General features: G+C 45.0%; 1 protein-coding gene across 4 annotated transcripts in view; it reads right to left on the bottom strand.

Moving 5' to 3' along the window:
* Positions 1 to 9,162, bottom strand: part of PRDM11 (PR/SET domain 11) — a 30,917-nt gene extending 21,755 nt beyond the window's left edge. For 3 of the 4 annotated variants that reach the window (XM_057364411.1, XM_057364420.1, XM_057364446.1), the window contains exons 1-4: positions 9,047 to 9,162; positions 8,578 to 8,681; positions 7,440 to 7,702; positions 6,585 to 6,652 (exon numbers count right to left, since the gene is read on the bottom strand). In XM_057364411.1, coding sequence (XP_057220394.1) covers positions 6,585 to 6,652; positions 7,440 to 7,702; positions 8,578 to 8,681; positions 9,047 to 9,162 — 551 coding nt within the window. Of the gene's footprint in view, positions 1 to 706; positions 1,120 to 6,584; positions 6,653 to 7,439; positions 7,703 to 8,577; positions 8,682 to 9,046 lie in introns of all 4 variants that reach the window. The other variant, XM_057364437.1, reaches the window with a different exon arrangement.
* Between the last annotated feature and the right edge of the window lie 14,897 nt (positions 9,163 to 24,059).

Genomic DNA, 24,059 nt, shown 5'->3' with positions numbered 1-24,059 from the left:
AGTTGCACCTCACAAAAGAAAACCATGTGTACAGAACTATGGAAAAGAACCAGCACAAAACAACTTGTGGTTTAGCACTGGAAGTTGTCTGAGAATTGTGGTGTAAGAAGATTAACTTCAAAAGCAGGGCCAGCAGTTTCTTTAAAACCAAAAAGTGAAGAAGGAGTCGTTATTGTCTACCTTTTTCACAGCATTTATGCTGATCYTTCAAACCACTACTGAGAAACCATTAGTGGGCCAACCTCAGCAATGAATACCAGTGATCACTGGGACTCCCAAAGCTCTCTTGTAAGTGATCCATTGGTGACTGGCAGATGACCCTCAGTTTGATAGCATTGCTATTTTATCATGGTGAAGATCTCCTAATCGTTTACAAGCACTTTTTCCACAAACAGGAGGCAGTCACGCTTCAATTACAGATGCTCCTTCACTTGTAGGATTATTTCATACTTATAATCCATTATCTACTCTCAGAAGACAGTATGGAAAAGAACTAGATAAAAAGCTAAAGAAGATGATCTTCACTTGGAAACAATCCATCTCAACACTCCACAACCACCAGAGCAGGCTGTCTTGAAACCAACCATAGCAGTAGCACTTGTCTTGACAGGCAATACAGCATCTCACACAACACATAACGCTCTTCTGGTGTCAAATTGAGATATGCAAGCTTAAGACAAAGAGGTGTTAAGGCAATGATACTTACAGCTCGCTGACGGGCTGTCAACCACGTCCAGATTGGCTCTCCGGAAGCCGTGCCTCTGGTGTGATGAGCGCAGCGCCGACTCGATGGCTCTCTCGTGGGCGGTCAGGACGATGGCCGAGGGCCGCCCCGCACTGCCGGGGCTGGAGAGGGACCTCTGCATGAATGCCAGTTTGTCCTTGGTCCTTCTCTTCATGTCATCCCATCTGTGTTTAACGTCTTTTACAGACCTGGGGACCTGGCTGACTGCTGTGATCTGCCTGGCTATGGCTTCCCAGATCTTGTCCCTGTCAGCATGGGATAGACGTACTGTCTGCCTCCCAAACAGCATGGCTTCATTTCGGGTCACCTCAGTGACCAGAATGTCCAGTTCTTCCTTGGAAAACTTGGGCTTCCTCTTTCGTTCAGCCATGTTCCTTGGGTTGAACATCCCACAGAACATAATTGAGTAAAAGGAAATCAGCGCAAAGCAGTCCCCTGCCTCCAATGACTTGGCCGGTGCAGTACTGAGGCAGAGGAGGTTGGTGGGATCCAGCTCCCCCCCACCCACAACAACCTCTCAGTTCTCCTCATCTGTGCCAGGAAAAGGCAGCCCTTTTGTTTTAAAAGACAGTTTTCAAGCTTAAAAAAAAAAAAATCCAAGCAGCACTAGTGTGAAGGAGCCTTCTCAGCTTTAAAGTTAAAATTAAATTTTACACATCATCTGATGCCCTGACTTACATATGAGAATTTCAGTTCAGCTTCGCATCACTTGCCACAGTTTATACACAGAAAAAAGTGTGAGAACTCGCAATCACAGTGGTGAATTACCTTCTAAGGTGACACTGCTCAAAACTTAGAAGGAATTTAGAGGCCTGAAGCATGTCTTATTGTTCTACCTGGCACAACATGCAAGAGGAACTTTTACACCACCCTTTTTGTTACTRCTTGCAGGAGGATGTCACACAGAGGCTACATCAAGTCAGATTTTTCTTTAGGGTGGGGAAGTTATGACTAGACTCGTGGGCAATTTCTGCAACTCGCTTTCCCTGAGGAAAGATCTTTTTTTTTCAGCATTGGGGTACTCCACATCCAGCATTTGTCTGCTTCACAGCAAGCTCTTGTTTCACCCAGAAATGGCTGCCATTTCCCATTGTTCTCAAAAGGAATGAGGCCACCCACTTGTTTTTCCTGGCTAGGCTTTCTGTCACTGCCACTGACATGAGCCTCTACCTAGTTTCTGGTGCTTCAAACGAACAACCTGTAGCCTCAGCCCACTGAGACGAGGCAGGCATCCTGAGAACAAGAAGTTTTGTCCAAAGGAGGTGTGTGTTAATTTTTCCAGCCAAGACAAAGGAAACTTTAAAAATAAATGAAACATTAGTACTAACTATGTTTTTTTACTGGGAAAAAAAAGAAGGCAGCAAATCTATTCAATAAGGAAGGAGAARACGGACTGTCTGAACCTACAGAAAAGTGCTGACCCTTATCATTCCAGTTTCTTCTTAGTGGTGTTAACACTGTTGTTTAATCAATCTCACTGACACTACTGCCTGCCATCAGCACAYGTGTCAGTTTGGCTAAAGCAGGAAAATCAGTAGAAGCTGCTCAAATCCAGGAGAGCTGGGACCTAAGTGCACAGATGCATTTCATGGGAACAAACATAAATGAATGCTGTTGTGGTGGAGATCATTTACAGAGGGAAAGGAGGAGTGTTTAGAGAAGATGGTAATGAAATGATGGAGAGCCAGCAAAGCACCTGCTACCCTGAAACTCAAAAAACCCATTAAAAAACCTCATCAAACTTAAAAAGAAAACGGAGTTCTTTCAGCTGAACACAAGAAGGAAGCAAAAGGCTACACAAAACRTTGAGCAAGGGAACATTTACAGCTTGATTTTTATCACATTCAGCAAAACTGGGCTTCATGCATGTTCTTGTCAGCTACATATGACTGCACAGTATCATCAGTGCCTCCATGAGGTAGCAACAAACCTCTACTGACAAGCTGCTTGTGAAAAGGAGGAACAGTATTCTGCAAAGTGCAGAAAGTAGGGGTGAGCTTGCAGAACAGACAGCTCTCTCCAGAGCTGTGGGCTCACAAAACGTGGCGCTCCCTCTTCTCTGCTGAACTCACAGCTGCTCTCACCAACAAAGTTACACTGATGGGGAACTAGAGCCCTTTTTGCTCYTCCCAGACAGGATACCCCATCAAGTGCACTTAGGACAGCTTGTGGTAGGCCTGGACATTCAGATTTCAGTGTTTCCACTCATTTGCTCCAGCATGATTTGGGTCAAAACAATCTAAGATAACTTACGTATTCCAGCAGCAAGCTTACCACACAGAGAGTAATGAGCTCTGGCCAGTTTTAATCACAAATTCAATTAATGTTAGGTTCCTAGCGGGCACATTAACCTCCTCCTGATAAAAAATGCAGACAGTATTACTATCAGAGGGATCTTTTTCTCTTCTAGCATCCTGAATGTCCCTAGAGGCAGTCACTGATATTTACAAGTATCTCTCTGGTGATGCCATGAGAGTTTTAGCAAGCTCCACAGCAGCCCCAGCTGTGAAGCTGTGAATTCACACCTCAGCCCAGGTCAATCTGAAAGCGCAAGACAGTACAGCTATTTTTTTAAAAACAYATTGAACAGTGGGCACTTAATGATCATCCCACAAAAATACCTAGCAACTTCACTTCTCTTGGCCTCTAGGAAACAAGCATGTAACTTTTCCCAGGGCTTTGCAGTGGTTTTTGGTTTTGGTTTTTTKTTTTTTTTTTTTTTGCATCCTCATAGTCCCACAATACTTTAAGATCACTTTGTTCTGCACAGATTTGACTCTGTAATAGATAAGAATTGCTCCACTTGCTGCAAGCTTACGAAGTTCAACAAAATGACATTCATAGGCTGGCGGCTTTTACTGAGCACAAGGGCAGTTAAAGTAACTCGGACTGCTTTTAAATGCTTATTTTTACAAGGTCCTGTAAAGCTGAAATAGCAGCTCAGTACTTRAAAGAAGTAGTCAAAAGGTGGTCTTGCTTTAAGCAGGTTGTTGGAGAACTTGATCAGAGCTCTTTTCCAAGCTCTATTGCTTTATGAAAAACAAATCAAAGACATCTCCATTAAAAGGAGATATGGGAAGATTTACAGGACAGTCTGGCTTCCCATGACCTCTGGTACTATGTTTAGGGAGGAAAGGAGGCAGAAAGGAGGGCTAAGAAGAAAGCAGTGATAAAGTCTCCCTTCAGCTTTTTCACACTGGCTAAGGCAAAGGATKAATTTAAACTGTGCCAAAAGCTTAAGAATTCAGGTACTCATATACAAGAAGGGCTATAGACTATAAATACCCAAAGTAGCCTGGAAACCCCAAATATGAGGCACTGCACTTCAGGAGTTCAGTTAGGGACCACCAGTTTGYTGGTACTTTCTATGCTACATCTCATTGTGGGCCAAGTGATACATACACAGAAGGATGGACTTTCCTGGACTTTCTGAATTACTYTGTCAGACCCATTATTTTTAGAGGACATCAATAACTGAATAAGAGAATTTCCTCAGAAGCAACCAGGAAAATGGACWGTTCTCTGCAACCCTTCAGAAGCCCCAAGAACTGCCATCAGCAGCAATGTGTCCAAGAAAGTATTAATTTTGCTTGATTTGCTGTGATCCATGGTAATCAGCCCCCGGAAAAATAAAACCAGAGGAAGATGTTTGCACATATTGAAGCCATGGAGTTTCATAAAGTATTGCAAACAGCAGCAATACTGCTTTACTCTGGACAGAGATGAAGGGTGCATCAGGCTTGTGCCAGCAGCCAACTTAGGAGAACACACTCCCAGCATCAGGAGTTTGTCTGGACTGACTGACTGACTGATGAGGGAAAGGGCAAGAGGATGTTACCACTGCCACGGTATCTGCTGCACTTCGTACTCCTTCCTCCCTGTCATCCACTGCCCTGGGTAAACAGGCACTTGAAATTAAACCAGCAAGTGTTGCAGTGTACACATTGTCCTCAGGCAACATGAAAATGGACTCAGATGTGGTATTCAAACAACAAAAACAATAGCCAGATCTACAAAAAGAGAGAGGAGTCAGCCCAAGCTGCCGTCCCCATGCCGTCACCTACCCAGAAGGTGAGTAGATCTGCTTTGCAAAGCACTCCATCTGTGAGTGAGAGCAAAGAGCACCATCTGAAAAACAAAAAGAGCGCTGTCTACAGCGTCCTGGAAGTCAAGTATGGTTTCTGTGTGTAATCTCACTCTCGGGCAATGTTTTAGCACAGAGTATAGAGCACACCTCAGGTCYGAAAGACACTAACAAAATCAAGGCTTTTTGAGGACCTCTATTGCCACTTGAACTGTCAGTCAAACTCTACAAAATACTACTGTTAGAAGCACTTTTCAAGAGTAAARTCGGAGAGGTCAGTAGACTGGTATAGTCTGCACAGGTCTTTTCATACACCCTTCCCATGAAGGGTCACAAACATCCCCTTACCACATAGCCATGACCTCTGTGCCTTTCAAGGCTGTACAGAATGGCCCAGACCACACTCACATTGAGACTGAACCATGGCAAACACAAGTTTAAGCAAGAACATTCTGTTCTTTGGCGTTAGCACATGAGTAGTACCCATTTAAATCCAGATATCAAGTTTATGCTCACGGCAGTAGGAAGAAGAGTTCATCACAGAATTTCTGCTTCCCAAGGTTGTGTTTTTCCCCAGCTCTGCTGTCATGCAGATGACAAATATCCAGATCTATGCAAAAAATCCTCACTCTGATTTTTGAACTTTGCCTTCTTTACTTCTTTACTTACAGATATATGTCTGCCTACCTATCTCTTCACTGTACCACTGCTGCTTTTTGAAGTGGTAACTACAGCCTCAGCCCAGCTCAAGTACTTTACCCCATCCACTACAGAAAAATAAAATCCTTTGCTAAACTTTATGAACAAAAATACCAGAACAGCTGCTATCCATGTGGAGACTCAAATGGCCAAAAGTGGTGCAACCAGATATGACCAATTAAGTCAATCTCGCATTTACCTCTACTTCATGCCTTAAATCCCCTTAATGAGTGACAACTGAAAATCCTAGACATCCAGGCCAACAAACCACACTGCTTTACTCTTGTAGGAAATGCCTTCTTGACAATTCACTGTGGAAACRGGACTGGCCTGACAGGCCTCGATATGCAGCAAAGCCCCGTTCTGACGATTCACCGTATGTAGAAGGCCTCAGTGACCTATGTTCTGCAGATATATGCCTGTACTTGAAACACTGCACCACCGTCCCWTCCTGCTGCAGTTCCCAAAGGCGTGGGGCCAGCAGAGGGAGTGCAAGCACACGCGTCAGCCCTGCCTTYGGTCGCCCAGCTTGCCTTTCTGCTCGCACAGGACAGCTGACAATGCCTAACGACAGCCAGCATGGACAGCTGCTTCAAATGAAGCCCAGAGAGAAAACAAAAAAAACACCTCTTTCAGCGTCTGTCAAATGGGTAGGGGCAAAAAACCCCAAACAGAATAAAATGTTATCTTGGGGGTAAAGCAAAGCATTTTGCAAATGTTTGAACGTAACATAAAAAAAAAAATAAAAAAAAATGGAGTGAGACCTGTCAGTGCAAGGGTGGATAAATAAGATCATCTTTAACATTTATTCTCATTCCAGAAAACAGCCAAATAGCCATCCCCTATATACACATTCTTGTTTTGTTTTAGACCCTTTATTTGAATCTAATGCCAAAGGTACTCATCACAATAGATACTGAAAGAGCACACCATTTGCTAAATGGGTGGTGACATTTTCGTTTGGTTTTCCAACACACGAAAAAAYAAGCAGCATTTGATGGCCTCTCTCTGGAAGACAGAGCCCCAAAAGGAAGGGCAGAAGAGAACTGGACTCACCTCATCCAGTTTGCTTTGGTTTCATCTGTCCCATCAATGGATTTGTAGCGGTTGTTCTTATCAACGATCTGTGGAACAAGAGAATGGATGCGCACATCAACCACATGGCTCAGACAGGTGAAGATCTGTGAATCCCAAATCACTGCTTCAGTTCTAGCCTTAAGTCAGGGTGTGAAACTCAGTGTTGTGAATGTCAGCTATCGTGGTACTACACGCTCCTGCCCTGGATGAGCGTGTAGAGGCTACTCTGAACTGTCTGAGGCATTTTTCTACATATAAATATCTGTAACAGAACTGCGGATGCAGATGACAAAATTGTTAATAATCCTGTGATATAAAAGATTAACCCCCCCTTTTGGGACAGGGCTGAGACACACATCATTTTACAGACAGAAAAATGTGAGGAGCATTTCATATCAGCAGCTCTCAGTTTTCTTCCCAGTAATAACTCAAGTCCCACATTGCAATTCCCATAATAATTAAGATCTGTTGATCAGTGATCTCTCTACCTCATATGCTACCCAAGTCCTGTAGTATGAGGGRGAAGAGGTTTAGGTGCTGGAATCTGCAGTTAGATCAGTTCCTAATAGACTGAATCTCTTTTCTGGCCTCTTGGCCACCTCCTTGGCTCAGGAGAGCTGGGAGGGCATATGAAAAAGCTCTGCAATCTCTAGGTCATCTATCTATACTCTCAAGTTGCTAATATTTATGGCAAGTAGTAGTGCCCATGTGGCAGTAGAAGACCTTCAAAAAAGGGGAAGATGGCTAAGGTTTGGCTCCACAAGCCCATGACTCAACCCCAGCTCTGAGCTGCGTGGCTGAGGTGTCACTTCGTTGGGGAAACCTGTCACTCACCAGCCATGAGAAGAATCCAGCAGACCTGTCCTGGCTAGAGATCTGCCCCTCGTACGGCCCAAAGATGTGACCTTTGGGGATCACCTCGTTCAGACAGCGCACGTCGTTCTCCCCACTGGGCTCTTTCACCACCTCCATTCCAGGCGGGACGGTCAGCGCGGCCCGGTCAGGAATGCCAACGGGCACTGGGGTGTCAGACACGAACACTGGGGGGCCGTGGTTGGGACACTCATCCACGAAGTACTCCTGGCAGGACTCACAGACTGCAGATGTGAAGGAAGCAGGAGTTAGGTTGGGTGGCCATGATGCATATGATGAATAGGCCCACACAGCAGAAGGATGCACAGCACTCAGGGTAGCTCCCTGCCCTCTCCCTGGCCCAGCTGACTCTTCACCAAACTCCAGCCTCCACACACACACACAGATGCTTCTCTGGCAGCTCCCTTGTTTTGAGGTGTGGCTCTGCCCCAACCCACACCTGCCCCACCGACACCTGCACCTGTGTGAGCCCTGGCACCCTGCAGGTATTCACCATTGCTGGCTGAACACACAGGGAAAGGCCCTGCTGCTGGCAGCAGAGACAGAAGCTGAGGGCTCCCTGCACATCCTTGGTTAGCAGCTCAGTCCTCCAGACAAAAGGTTTGATTCCATACACACCAGAGGGGAGCTAAACAAACATCCCTGAAAACAAAAACCCTCATCATACAGCATTCATTCTGTGCTTGGCACAGAGACACCATCTCCAGGCAGGTCCTGTGTCCAGACAGGGACGCAGGTCTACCAGTTGAAAACTCATAGGTATGCCAACATAAATGGGACTAGTTGTCTTTCCAGAATATGAGGGGAGAGGTGTCATCTCCTCAATGCTCCCTCTGCAGTTTCTGAATTCAAGCCTTTGGGTTTTCCAGACTCTCAGGGTTTTCCAATGTGCATTTTCATGTTTCCAACTTGCTTTCCCCCTATCTCCCTATTTGTCCCTTCATGGACAAGCTGCTTTCATGCAACCATTTCCCTACCAACCAAGCCAGTCTTTTCAGGTGAGAATGCAAATTTTTCTCCTCTGCCTTCTGCCCCAAACTGACAGGGAAAGACCAAAGTCTGCACAAGCAGCAGTGGTGYTCACTCACAAGACACTTACACCAGAAATCCACTTGCTGAAAGCTCTTGGTCATGATTACATCCCGTTTCCCTTTCAGTTTCTTGGGTTCCATCTCCATGGCATGTGGGTCAGGCCTTCCAGAGCTGAGCAGAGAACAATAAAAGGATAATGTTAACTTAGCAAGATACTGGGACAGCACAGAGAAAGAAGCAATAGGGCCTGATCAACTCCTTTTGCCCCATAACTGTACTAGAGAATTAACTAAAGTTGCCATCCAGCCTGCTAAGAGCTGGTATCTCAGATCCTCAAGGCTAAAGCCCACAGCAGGTAATGGCTTCAGACAGAGCAGGCGCACAGGAGTGAGCGACCACCCTGTCAAGCAGACCTCATAAGGAAGGGCTTTAAAAACTTYGAGAGGCTCAAGTACATTCCTGAAATCCATCTTTAAGCTGGAAGGTAGGTGGAGAGAAGGGATTAGAGTACATCAGACCAAAGCTCAGCCACTTACCAAGGCTGTCCATACTCCTGGTCCCGGTGTGGAGAGCAGGCCTCTGTTTTTATTGTCACCATCTCCCCTAAGGAAGCCTGGGTCTGGATCAAGCAGTCCTTCAAGTTCTCACTCATGTTCTGAAATAGAACGAAGGGAGGAGAAATATGAGTGGCCAAGAAATTAAAACCTTGCTCCCCCAGGAACCACAGCCTTCCTCCCCAGGCTGGGGTGCAGCCAGCAGATCAGGCTCCCTTCTGGCACCAAGGGTCATCATCACACACCAGAGCACCCACATGTGCATGCAGTGCACTGAGGAGGGAAGAGCAGTTCAGCTGCAGGTCAGGTGAAGAGCGTGAGACTCCATGGAGCAACCTGAGGCATGGAGAATCTGAAGTATGCTTCACAGAGCCCATTAAAAACACACACAGGATTTCCAGCTGCACATGGAATTTAAGCTGATGGGTGTGATATGTTAAGGCAACATGGAGCACCACTACCTCAGAGAGGTCTTTGGGGACAGAAGGACAAGCAAGAGGAAAGCAGATTGGGGCATTGAATCGGGATCTGCCCACCAACACAACATATGCCAGTCTCCATCTGGGAACAGAGTATTACACCCCGGCAGTTGGAGCTTTCCATGCACTCTGGACGCCTCTGACAAACAGGTAAGTGCGTACAGCACCCTTTGGGACTCCACCAAGATTGYACAAATCATGCTCTCAATCTTCCTGTCCTTTGCAGCAGCCAGAGCTGAGCCAYCACCCCGCTTCTGGCACGCAAGGCTGCTGTAGTGAAAATGCCCCTCCCTCTGCTCAGCACAAGAGCCACAAGCCACTTCACAGAATCACAGAATCATCAATCACTTAATGATGTCTAAGGACAGCCAGCTCCAAAACAGTAACACTTCCCTCCCCCTCCCATCATGGGATGGTGCTGCAGAGAAAATATAGATATGTCAAGTGATAACGATCTGGAATGGGTTTAATGTAGATTTTTGGAATARCCACTAAGATTAAGAGCACCCCAGCTGAGAAAAGGAACAAAGTGCTGCTCATCTCTTCATTGCATTCATCTTAAGGCTTCCTCCAAGGCACACAAACTGTCTGCTCTCAGGTACCACACCAGATCAGACAGATTTCACAGCTGCTCCCCTCAAATCCCCTGTCATGCTCCCTTCCATGTCCACTGCCCTATGTCATGCTCTGTTTTGCTGCATATTGCAGTGCTGACAGAGGGGCCTCAGCAGCTGATCAGACCACTTCTGTCAGRGGAGCTGGCGGAAGAGCCCATCCCCGTCATGACTTGGCTCTGAGCATTCCTAAATTCATGTTCTAATGTCACAAAGCCCTGAAGACAGGAATTGTCATATTCCACACATGCTTGTATGGGCCTGAACACCATGAAAGTCTGGTCTGCATTTCTGCCCTATTTACAGCAAGAAGGAATGCCATTCCCAACCTCTCTGGCTCCTCTTTGTGCCAGAGGACAAATGATTCGTGTTTCCAGTCCAACTTCTCACATGCCAATGTGCAGCCTGAAAGACGTTTATCAAGCCTGTATCAAGGARTGTTACTTAATACTCATATAGTGGYCTGAAAGCAAAGCCTCAGCCCAAGTACAACTAGACACATGCAAGCACATGCACTTCTAAGCCTTTACAGGATGTCCAAAACAAGACACATTTTCTTTCGGAATCACCACAGCCATTCAGAAGGAAAGAGATAGTAATGCCAAAGAGTGGCTCATTATTTTGGCAGGCTGAGTGCCTTGTCTGCGCTCTCTGGAGCAAGAGGAAAGCTCTCCAGTCCTGTATCCATGCACCAGCCAGTGCTGCATCAGGGCCTACCTGCCCTTCTCAGTGAAGAAAAAGTCTTTTCTGCAAAGTCTGCAGTAGAGCAGCTGAAGAGAGAGAAAGCTTGGGGAGCAGGAAAATGTTAAAAGACAAGAAGAGASAGGTGCTGGCCCAGAGCTGTCACAGGAGAGGTGGATGCTGGCTGTGGGGCAGATGCTCTCAGTCAGAATAACAACCTGTTTTGGAAGCCTGGCAGACAGGACACCCAGAGCTGAAACACCCATATCCCCCAATCATTCAGCAGAAGAAGATGCATACATTTGTCTCTCAGAGATAAAATGACTTTTCCTTTCCCTCTCTTGCCCCACAGAGACTTACAGAGTGAGAGAAACCCTGTGATGACACRATCTGACGTCCTGCCAAGGAAGGTCACTGTGCTTCCTCCAGCTCTGGTTAAACTATTGCACAGCTCCAAACAAAGGTGGAGGGGGTTAGAAACAAACACCATSTATACTTTACACAGGAAGCACTCTGTTTTACTATATAGCACATGTTGCAGGTCTCCCCTTTCCTGGTCCTCCCTGAACTCCCTCCAACTTATCAGCAACATTCCTGTGCAGCACGCTGGCAGGAGCAGCACCTTGCACTGAGATAACACCCTCCCTGCCCTGCTCAGGATTGCCATGTTTGTGCCCAAGTGCCGCATTTACTTTCTGGCCACAGTTCCCAGCTGGGGCTGTTTCCAGTGAACCACCGTGCTGCTGTAAGAGCCCTTGCTCCCAGGCCACCACGTACCCATCACACCCTCCTGCCTGCTCTGACAGTGGGTGACTGYTCTAGGGCTGTCACACGACTCCTTGCTGTCTCACCGAGCACACATGCAATCCCAAGCTCACCACTAACGCACCTCCTTTCACTACTTGTGACTTGCCCAGATTTTACGTTGCCCACAAACATAATCCAAATTAACTGTGTGCTTTTTTTCCCAGGATACCAACCATCTTAGAATCAAGAGAATCATTTAGGCTGCAAATGACCTTTAAGATCATCGTGTCCAACGTAAATCTAGCACTGCCAAGTCCACCAGTAAATCAAGGAATCATTAAGGCTGGAAATGACCTTTAAAATCATCAAGTCCAACCATAAACTTAGCACTGCCAAGTCCACCACTAAACCAAATCCCTAAGTGACATAGCTACATGTCTTTTAAGTACCTTCCAGGGCTGGAGACTCAACTGGGCAATTTATTCTAATGCTCGGTAACTCTTCTCTAATATCCAATCTAAACTTCCCCTGGTACAACTTGAAGGCATCTCCTCTCATCCTATCACTTGTTAACAGAGAGAAGAGACTTATTTCTGCCTTTTGATTAGCACTGACCAAAAAAAATAATTCCCAGTTGAGACRACTATACTATCAGCAATGGGGCTCCTTTTGTTGTCACACTGACCTTTATTTAGCCTTTACACATTAAATCATAGAATGGCTTGGGTTGGAARGGAYYTTAAGGATCATCTAGCTCCAATCCCACTGCAGGGACAGCTTCCACTAGACCAGGTTGCTCAAAGTTGACCATCCAGTYTGGCCTTGAGCATTTCCAGGGATGGGGCAGCCACAGTTTCTCTGGACAACATATTCCAGTGCCATACCACCCTTACAGCAAAGAAATTTTTCCTAATACCTAACCTAAATCTACCCTCTGTCAGTTCAAAGCCATTCCCCCATGACCTATTGCTACAGGCCCTGCTAAGAAGTCTGTTCCCAGCTTTCTTAAAATTCCCTTCAAGTATTGAAGGCAACAATCAGGTCTCCCTGGAGCCTTCTTTTCTCCAGGTTGAACARTCTCAAGTCTCTCAGCCTGTCTGCACAGGAGAGGTGCTCAGCCCTCTGATCATCTTCACAGCCCTCCCTCCTCTGGACTCGCTCCCACAGTGCGTGTGTGACACACTGAATCATCCTATCTATTTATTCCCATGACTTGTTGCACAACTTCAGTGCATTAAACATGCTAGACTTACCAACAGTTTTACCTTTATCAAATAAAATTATAACAACACCAAAAAATCACACAATGTCAAAAAAGAATGATTTAAAAGAAAACCTGTACAGACTGATTATTACAATTAATAYGCCCTTAAATCATGACCAATCTGATCCATATCAGCTATTACAGTTATTATACTGGAAGTGAACACCAGACTGAGGGTAGCCTAGTTTAATTTGCCCACCTGAAACTGGCCTACTTGCTTATGAGTAACACACTTAAGTCTAACTCATTATGCTTTTTTTTTTTTTTTTTAAATTAGCATTTATAGCCCAGAGAGTGCTGCTCAGCCAGGCCTTTGAAAATCCCTGGATGCAAATTAGCCAGAACAAAAAACTTAAAAATGTACTGCTGTAGTAGCTGCTATTTGGTAATTTCCCAAGCTACTGCTACAACAGAGAGCATTACGCTGCTGCTGTAACTGGTACCATCTTTTAGCTCTTCTTACAGAAAAGAAACATGACATTTCTCCAATTCCAGGCTTCAACTGTGCTTTTAAGACTCTTTTAGCTTCTCATGTATTGAAAGTGGTGTTTAGTTTTTTGTAATTTCACTGCTCATTAGTTTCTTTCTTACCATTTCTCCTCCCCCTTTAGCTTTCACAGCTACAAGAGTCTAGTTCACATTCTGCAGTTTTTCACTCCCTCAACTTCATTGTTTTGGGGTTTTACTGGCAATTTTTTATAATTGTGTTTGTTATAGCACCTAAATATGAAGAGCCYCTGAAGATTTCATATGATGTGGAGAAGCACTATATAAGCACAAGCAGAGTGGGCGCTTTGGTGACTGCTGAGGATATTCCCAGGGGTACTGGTCCTCAAATGTGCATGTCCCTGTGCCCACCAGGACATTTCAGTGCCCAATGTTCAGTGGGCACACAGCCTGCTGCAGTGTCCTAGCAGCATGTCAGCAAGGACAATCCCTCGGTGAGGGGGATGCTGTGATGATCCAGGTGCTGTTTGCACACAGCATCAAGTGCTTTGCACAGCAAAGGCAGTTGTGCACAGCAGTCCTCAGCAAACCAGTGTGACTGCTACAAATCCCCAGAGGCATCCCTGGGTTWTCCCTGGGTTAACAGGCAGTGCTACATAACCTCTCCAGTTTCTTCACAAAGTAGGCAAGGACCTGTCACATTTCTGCATGACATATGTTAAGATTTCCAGAGGTTTTGCYATATTGCTCAAAAACAGGGAAGTATAAAACACAAGAACATCTGAACTGTTAATCTCTAATACAAGACAAAACCTCCAGATGGGGTTAAGCATGAGCAAACCTGTGAATTCCTGTCCTCAAGTACGCCGCCTTTATCACTGTGCCTCTTGTAGTTATTAGTTAACACAGACTCTTATCTGCATGGATCAGCCTCCAAAACAGAGCTTTAATTTTACATTTTATTGGCAAGTTTCCCAGACTGGGACATTCTTTCATGTGAAATAGCCATATAGGAATCCATCCCCTCCTCAGCACAAAGCTCCTTCACTCAGTTTCTCACTATTGGCTTTCTGGAGGTCATCCCCTCTTCTAAGACAGATCTCAAGCAGTTTGTACCGCGTCTTAAAGTGCAGGCCCATGGTGAAAGATGGACATGAGTTCGCAAGCTTTTTTTCTGCAGTTGCATATTATTACCYGAAATAGTAAACCAGAACAGCCAGCTACTGACAAGCTGAGAACAGGGAATAAAGCACAGCATTCAAGGCTCTGAGCTCCCCCCATACAGATACAGAAGATCCAGGCTGACCAATCTCTCGGAGGTGAATGCACTTACCAAGGTCCTTGGCCATGCCAAGCACTTCAGGTCACTTTATGAAGTAGCAGCTGGCYGTACAGCTCATGCCTGCACCAGCGCAAACTCTGAAAGATCCACAAAGTAAGAAGGAGAACCAGTCTGCTCAGAGGAGAGACACTGTTCACACTAAGATTTAAGCCAATGCTCCAGTGGGAAAACTGCTTTTGCCTTGACAGTTGCCACAGCACTGGCAAGATCTTCTCCCAAAGATCTTCCTGTGGGTGAAGCTGTCCTCCACCCAGGGGTACAGCAGAGCCATGTCTCAGCACAGCAAGGCTGATGGTGGCAGGGCAAAACCCCATGACCCGCCTCCCAGCCTGCTGCAAAGCCAGGGCTCTTGTCTGATGGTCACAGAGCAGGGCTGAATGCAGCCAGCACACCTTATGACAAGTTGAAGCAATCACGAATTCAAACTCAACCAGTGAAAATTATAGGTCATGCATGATGCAGGATTTGAGCAGCCATTGGCTGTGACCGGGACTTGTTTAAATCACTGTCAATTACCCCACTACACCCCAGAACCATAAATTTACCAGAAGTATAAAATATTTTGAGTTTCAAATTCTGAAAACACTGAAGAAGATCAGGACTACAAAAAAGATACCTGGAAATATCACCAGTTTTTCTGCAGCTTTCTGAAGAAGCTTGGAGAGYGAGCTTCAATACCACAAGACTTAGCCCACCCTGCTGTGTAACAGGTTTGAGAGTTCCCAGTGGTTTTAACTTGTCCAAGACCAGCAACTGACATCACAAACAGGATGGGGTGCCACAACACCAAATTCCCATTGCCATCCTGAGTGCAAACAAATTAGGAACAGGGAAATTCCAGTTTGCCAACCTGGAACTCTTCCTGTAATCACAAATGGATGTGAGATGAGTTCATACTGTCACTCTTACACRGTTCACTGGCAATACATTTAATCAAAACCTTCTATGATCTGCTTCATGACAGACAGGTTTCAGAGGGRGAAGAAGACAAAAAAGCTCTGAAATAATCCCCGAGTCTTCAATTCATTTTATGATGGCTTCTAGTGAAGTTGGAAAATACTGATAACTTTTCAAGATTTGTCACAAAATTCTGCATTATGGTCAGTTGGGAGCATTTGCCCTTTGTTGATCTCAGAACAGGAAGAGGATCCATGTGCTGATCCACACATTGTCATGGATCAGCACAAGCCTATGCAAAGCAGGTATTACTCGATGCAACTTAGCTATGTTAAGTGTTGAGGAAGGRCTCAAGCAGGACACTCATAATGTGAAGCTGCCATGCAGCCTAAAAGCCTCTGAAACAGTGCAACATGCCACAAAACCAAGGCAGGTACTTGTGCCACTGAAAGAGTATGTTAGTGACTTGCATTTTTAAAATACATGGAAACRTCTCATTTTTGCTGTACTCAGCTCCCTGCATCGATCTCACACATTTACCATTTAAGRGTAGAAAGGAGAATTAAGTCAACCTGGGGACTGACGCCCCGTTTACTTTTAGCCTACAAACAGGATCAAACCTCCACCTGAGACTAGCAAAAGGAAGAGAACTCAGCATTTCATGAGAACTTCATCTCAGTTGTTAATCGCCATCACAAACAAGTCATAGGYGACTCTCTCTAGTTCTGGGCACCAGGCAGCAGTTCTTTCAAAGGGCCCTGCAGCCCAGTGGGAAAGGCTGAAATTCCCGACATGCTGGGGCACTGCTCTGAGCAACTGGAAAGAATTGCTTCCCAGGTTAATGGCTGTAACAAACCTCACCATCTTTGGTCACAACTGCCAGATGCACTTCTTTGCCTTTGGCTTCAACATAAATATATACCTACATTTATAAAGTTAAAACAAACAGACACAAAACCCCAGTACTAAAACTAGATGTTATTCTACCAACATTTTTCTCCCTCAGGACAGRGTAAGAGTACAACTAAGTGGCAGCTGAAAGCCTTCTTCCTTAAGGCACTACTGAAAGGTGTTTGGATAGCAACAGTGATAAGCACTGAATAAAACTACATACATAGTAGAGCYCTGGATATGTACCCGTCAGTATCTTTTCAGCTTTCCAACATTTTTCATCATTCTTCTATGTAACTCTTCCAATTTTCTATACATTACTTCAATATGCTGGCACTAGAAAGCCATGTTGATGTAAGACTGAGTCTGAAGTAAATAAAAGGTTTGCAGACATAGAACTATCTCCTCACCCTGATTCATCACCACCCTGTTAGTGTCCAAAATCATGGCTGTCTTTTCCAGCGAGGACCTGGCACAGAGAGCTCCCCAGAGCTGCCTGCCCATTCTGACCCCCATGTTCTCACATGGCACTGCTTGGGACATTGCCTCCCTTTGCAGATCACGTTCAGGACATGCCTTTCCAGGTTCATAAATCTTCACTTGACTGCATGAAAATACTTGGGTTTCAATAACCTCATATACCAAACAAACTGCATCCTGCCCCTATCAACAGCTACAATTCACCAAACATGTTTCATCTACACATTTTGCCAGTGATGAGTCATGTCTTCTTCTGCACCACTGAGTAAGTGTCAGGCAGAAMTGGCTTCTCCCTTCCCTTTATCTGAAGGAAGGGTCACCAAGTCCACTTCTTTGAAAACACAGCCTTCACATATCATGTTGCAGAGACTCTTCTGTAAAATGATCAAGCTCTAGCTTAAAATAGCTGGATTACTTGCTCCCCTCGTATAAGGTGGCAATGCCAGAACCCTGATCTTTTGATGCTGAAMAGCTATTTTCTACATTCATCCTAAAGTTAATCTTCAAACAGTTGATTTATTAATGTCCTTTAACTTAGAGTACCCTTCATCCTCCTTACTGTTTATACTGCCACTTCAGTTTATTTATTGGATGCTGGCTCTCTATCAATCATTACCTTCACTTCCTAAGCTACTTATATTTTATTGATATTCTCTGGCATTGGATATTAATTGGGTTCTCGTGCACTGAGTTAACTGCTTTTTACATGTAAATAYATCACATCTACAGATCTCTCTTTAAACCAATGGTAAGCTTCTCAAAGAACAAAATCAGACCTTTTTAAGAAGTACAAGACACTTTTCATGACACCAATTTTGCGGCATGAATAAYATTATATTTATCCAGGATTGGTGTCATGCTATCCAGACTATATTTTCCTGGGCCCTCCACTTGGCAATTTTCAAAACTGTCCCAACACAACCATTCCTTCGGTCTCCAGCATTTGCTGTGATCCACCAAGACTGATTAAAAGTGAACCTGAGCAAGCTAGAGACCTCCCTTCATTCATCTAGTGCTCACTTTATTTCAAGGTAATGTGCTTTTCTCCTTAGCACAGCTRCCAGCAAAACTCTGCTTACTCACAGGACCCCATGCTACACACCTCGCATGAGGKTCCCTGGATCCCTACTTACAGCACTCCTGGATAATGAACTTATCTCCTTGCTGCTGACCCAGAAATCAGCCACAATAGCAATCAAGGGCACACAGCTCAACAAAGGGAAGCAGAGATGTGAATTTACTGCCCAAATGACCTTTTATTCTCATTYGGGGACAGACAAAAAGGTTGGAGTGAGGAAGTATTTGGTCGGCTGGGCCACTGTCACACTCCTGCTCTTCTGCTGTGTTGGGAGAGGGAAAAGATGCTGGAGTACCTTTAATGTTTTATAAGGCACGTGTAGGAAATTCAAGATGCCCTCATCAGGTCCTGYCAGCTTCACTGTGCACCTGGGACTCTGCCACATAGCACTGAGCACCTGCCCACCATCCCCATTGCCCCAGAAGACCGGTGCACCTGTGCAAGCTGGTCAGCCTAAAAATTTTTGTGGCTGAGAAGCACTAGTGATCCATGTGCTTGAACAATGATGGAGGTAAAAAGRGAAAGGGAAGGGAAGGCGTGGGGGTGGGCAGGAAGCAAACCCCAGACACTAGTTTCTAAATAGCAGATGTGGCTATTCTGGCTAGCAAACTTCCACTTTAATTTCTAACCCACAGAGATGGGAAATGATTCATGAAAAATCAACAGGATAAAATTAGCTGGAAGGCAGAGAGATAATTCATGCAACCCAACCGTCATGGGCTGAAGTGCCAGCACTACCAGCACTGCCTGGCATTTTAGCCTCTGGTGCCCTTCAGTGACTGGCACCTGGCCAGCAATCAGCTCCACATATATTTCCTTAGTGTCAAAATTAGCCCCTCTGAAAGCACATCCATCTTCTGACAAGACAGCCTTTTACTCAACACTTTTCCAGAACTTCCAGCTTTTTGTTTTTTTTTTTTTTAAGAACGTTCACCTGAAGTATGCTGTCTTTTTCTTCCACTGCTGAATGTTTAGTGGTGTCAGAAGACCGAACTGGACAGACAGGCTTGCACACACATCTGTAAGCCATGGCCAAGCTAWGCACTAAAATCAAACTGCCCCACCAAGTCAGAAAACTCAGTGCATTTTGCCAGAGCTTCCCTTTCGGGCACAAAGCCAACAACACACTCACCRGCAACAGCCAAGTGATGGTCTGCCTTTACCTACACCAGTGATTTCTTGTAAGATTGCTGCTAAATTCTGTCACAAATCAACGAACACAATTTCGCCCTTGATAAAAGTCACATGACAGAAAGTTTCTTGAACAGACTGCATTACTTACAAATCACAACCCAAAGCTCTTTATTCCAAAGCAGATGAGGAACTTACACTCCTCCAAAAGACCTGTGGACTTCCAGTAGGTACCCGGTTATTGAGCAATTCCTCTTCTTACCACCCAACTCAAAACCTTCAGGAATGAAATGTAAAATTGTAAAGCCTCTGGAGCACCAATACCTCTAGGCAGGGGAATCCCCATTCCATTGGAACATATAGGTACAGAAGTAAAATAAAGCTAAAATCCTGCTTTGGCACCATTTGTCCAGTTGGTGCCTGTTTCTGTGGAAGGATGTTACAGGACAGCTCCTCTCTGCTTGTTACAGTGGTTTCACTCTACTTGGACTTCAGGACACAGCAGGCAGCTCCTTTCTTTTTACTTGTTCAGCAAAAGGGGAAGACTATTTGGGAGAAAATGAGAAGGAGCAGATCTTACTTCCACTTGTTCCCAAAATTCTGACAAACTAGCTCAGTCCTTCAAAAGCACTAACAAACACAGCAGGCAAAATGAGAACACATCAACTGTTCCACAAAATGCAGAGGAAGCAAAAGCAAGAGCAGTATTTATTTCTCCTCATTTGTACCCTTTTGCAGGCCATTAGGAAGATAAGATCTCRCAGCACAACAGACATTATTCAGAGCTGGTAAATCTGTCTACAGGTTAGGGACTCATGTTACATGGCTTGGATGAGTAGTGGCTGAGCATGGGTCMCACCGACCCCCTTTTCCTTGGGGCAGGCAGCAGTCCAGATACTCCCAGCGTCGGATCTGCCAAGAAACCAGATATCCGTGTGCTGAATTCACCACCACCACAACTTGATCTGCACATTCCCTTCCATACAGAGAGAGGTGTTCAGACCCTGTATATCCTAACACAGCTAACTAGAAAAAAATTTCCAGCAGGGGCCAAGCACTTCTGGTTCATATGCACAACCTCAAGTGMATCTTCTACATAAAGGTATTGGGTTGCACAGAAATACCCAGTCCTTTACACCACAGACATTTTTAAAACGCTGATTAGCAGAAGCATGGAAAGAGCCCAAGAGCTCATTCAATTCCACTCCAAAAAGCAGAGGGAGCATGTCAGAGTGACTTCACGTACACAAGTCACTGAGAGACAACAAATGTTTACCAACTATCCTAGAAGAATTCAAAAGCAACATCTCAACACCTGACTAGGAATGAGACCTGGTTAAAAGAAAACACCCAGCCAATCACCAGTTAACTCCATTAGATCTAGAGAGGACATGTTAGCATCTGATTTAGTTGGTGCTAGCTCTCAGCACATCCAGAAGATGCAGCCAGTGGTTCTGCTGTTCTGGAGGTACCATCTCTGCAACAGCAATGCAGCATTAGTTGGTGGGACTTAGCGCTGAGGCTCAGATACCTCTACATCCACACAGCAGCCCTTCACTACTTGAGGCAGAATTTTCAAGGAACAGTGACTTACAAATATATCATCCACAAGAATGTTCTCCTTCCAATCACAAAGGGAAGTGAAAATTAGTAATTTAAAAGATTCTGTTCTTCAAAAGCTGATTGAACTAACTAGATCTCAGAAAAGATAATCGGGAAGTCTAGATGTGAAACATGACACCTATAGAACATATTTGATTGTTCATAAAAGTATATTCCTGTGTCATCAGAATTGATTTTTCCTTCAGTCGGTTTCCAAGTGTTTTCATTAATTTCCCCTGAATTGATAAAAGGACTGGACTCTGCAAACTGGCTTATTTAGCATTCCCATTAGCATTTCCGAGCAAGAGGTCTCCAATCCAAAGAAAGCAGCAGACCACATAAAGCACTCCTGCAGCATCAGGAGAAAAGAAATTTTAAAAACCCAAACAACAGCAAACCCCCTTTGATATACATAGATATGAGGAAGTCAAGGTTTATACAAATGAAAGGTGTAAATAGGAAAATGCTAGGAGTGGAAAAGCAATTTCAGTCAAACTTAGGACATCTTTCAAGGAGGATGCTATGAACACTTAAAGTTTGAGTCTGCAGCTGAAGGACCACATTCAACTCTGCATATTGTACTGCAGTTTATATGATACATCTTCAAAATAAAGCTTTGTTGTACTAAAAAAGGAATGTCCTGGAAAATATTTCATATTGATTATCAGTCTGCAAATAACTGATGGCCCTGACCAATACCAGCTCCAATTACCAGCCTTCAACACTCAGAAAGGATGTTAGTGGGGGACCATTGGAGCTGTGAGCCCCAGATGCCCTGATCTATTCAAGAGCCTGGAGCCAGTGCTCTGCAGCCCGACGGGATGATTTGGCCTGGGGACCAGTAGAGGATGCTCAGTGCCTCAGCTCCCCACTGCGCAAGGCAAGAGCACTGCTGCCTCTCAGGGAAGCTAATTACAGCAACCCTAGAGCTGCCGCTGGAGATAATCCTCCACATCACCTCCCCTGAACTTTTACCACTCTGTCCTTAGACATCTCCCCCAGTACCCACAGCCAGGTTTCCATGGGCAGAAGCCAGCCCCAGCTGACACCAGCACAGGCAGCAAGGTGAGTGCTGGGAGCGGCAGCCCCAGTAGGCTTGATGCCAAGACTTTAGAACAGCAGTCCCTCCTGTGGGACAAGTCACCACAGGTGAAGAAAAACTAGCCTTGCTGAAAAGTCAGAGYCTAAGGAAGAGAGAAGAAAGGGGGCAGAGAAAGGAAGCCATTTCTCAGAGCATGCTCAAATTGGACAACTTGACTTATGAYAGACCCTCCTGATGGGCCCCTTACTGACGGCTGTCCATGAGCATGGGACTGCASTGAAACAGCTCTGCAGTATGCATTACTAACTGACTGCTGGAGGCTGCCAGTTTCTGCAGCCTAAACCTTAAATTATATGTATAATGCTTTTACCTTCTGACTGCAGAGAAACGGTTCTGAGCCTGAGCACTGCCAGAGTACTGCTTCCCAGYCTTGCAGAGAGAAGCGGCCTCCCAGCACCTTCTCCGAAGGATACAAGCTATCCTGTCCCCACAAACRGAGCAACGACCAAGAAACATAACAGAAAAGCTTTAAATGTCAGTATTTTCAATTRTTTGACTGTCACTCTGCAGCAATACGTGTTCTTGTGCTTAAGTGAAGATGGGATGAAAGAAGAAAAAATGCCTTTGCTAGTACCATCTTCACTGACTCTTGCTGAAGTCCAAAGCCTACGTGCTGAGGACAGTGATCAGATTTCTGAAAAACCAYATGGAAAATATGATTCTAGTTGCAAAGTCAAAATTTACTCCTTCATCTCTGCTTTTTTGCTCTCAATTCTCACCGTCTTTTCTATCAGTATTGCCTGTCATGTGGTGGGCATTATAAAGAAAACCTTCTCTAACATGGGATGATGYGCTGCTCTCCTCACCAGGTTTCTTYTCCATCCACCYAGGCTGCTCCCACCTTTCAAATATGCCACAGGACTGCTCTGTTTTCCATTGCTCTTTAGTCTCCTGTAACTGAAAAATTCTTCCCTTTCTAAAGCACTTTTCCCTCATCTCCTTTTGAAGACGCCATGCAGGGCAACACGAACCTCTCACCTCGTCCTCTGCTTTTCTTAGGGTGGTTTGACTTGCTACTGGAATCCACTTGCACAGACAAGTTTAACTAGCAGGAATTCCTGAAAAGCCACATTTTACTACGTAGCTTTAGAAGAACTATTGCTCTAGAGGCTTTAAGAACACCTTTTGTAGCAGAGATGAGGTCACAGGGAGAAAACCCTGTGAAATTAAAGCTGTCTTTACTCCACTAGTGCAGAGGGGTCAGTGCGAAAGGAGGCACTAAAACTGTCTGCAGCTGCACAAGAGCTCTGGTTCAAGAAACTTCACCCAYTACAAGAGAGCCTCAGGCACGAGCACTGTATAGTCGTGCTTGAAATGAAAAACACCACGAGCAAGACAAGGGGCAAAGTGTGAAGCAGCAAAGCCAACATCTCACAGCAGGGCTGCCCAGCTGCAGGCCAGCAGGAATTCTGCCACTTGCTCAATGCCAGCGGATATTGCAGGTGCTGCCTCCCCTTCACCGGCTAYGCCGGTGCCTCGAGCAGCTCTCAGCCCCGTGGTCTGAAGGGTCTGCACTCAGGTGAGAGATCACACAGCTCAGCACTGATGCAAGAAGATCCATCAAGCAAATCCTGATGAGCATCCAGCTGACTCCAGATTTCTTAAAATGCAAGGAAGTTGCAGTGCAAACTGAGAAATAAAAGTGATGTTTGATGGTTTTGGCCTTACTTAGAAAAACCACAGACACATGCTCCCAGTGCAAAGGTGGCATCAGAAGCTCTCACCTGTGGTCACTCCACTGGGAACAACAGTCATTACTTCCACTGGGCACCCAGTTTTGCATCTTCAGATCAAGTTTTAGCAGCTTATTTCTTTCTTTTGAAGTCCCCCAGTTAACCTACAGTATTATTCAATTATCAAACAAAAAAAAAAACAAACCCAAAACATTTTGTCTTTGGGACTGTATTTCGTTTCTCTGTGCAAATTTTGACAAAAGTGTAACACCACCAAACTGGCAATAATGATTTGAAATCAGCTACTCCAAAATATCACAAAAATTAGGCAGCATTTTAAGAGCTCTGATTGGGGTTTAGCAGCACTTATACATGAAGCACCAAGAGATGGGCCCTGCTAACAGCAACTTTAAAAAGAAAGAGCCAGGTAAAAGCATGTACTCCTCTTGCATAAATGGACATGGCGGAAAAAAACTTGAAACCCAACAACTCTGCTTGGAATCAACTGGCATGAGAAAGGAGTTTCAAAAGGAAAAAAGAGTATTAAAAAAAACACAGAAGGATAAA

This window comes from Malurus melanocephalus, unplaced genomic scaffold (assembly GCF_030028575.1).
Source record: "Malurus melanocephalus ecotype Western Australia unplaced genomic scaffold, MMel_1.1 scaffold_2, whole genome shotgun sequence".
In the NCBI taxonomy this organism is placed as follows: Eukaryota; Metazoa; Chordata; class Aves; order Passeriformes; family Maluridae; genus Malurus; species Malurus melanocephalus.
Note: the sequence above shows the minus strand (reverse complement) of the source record. Positions and strands in the feature narration are given on the sequence as shown.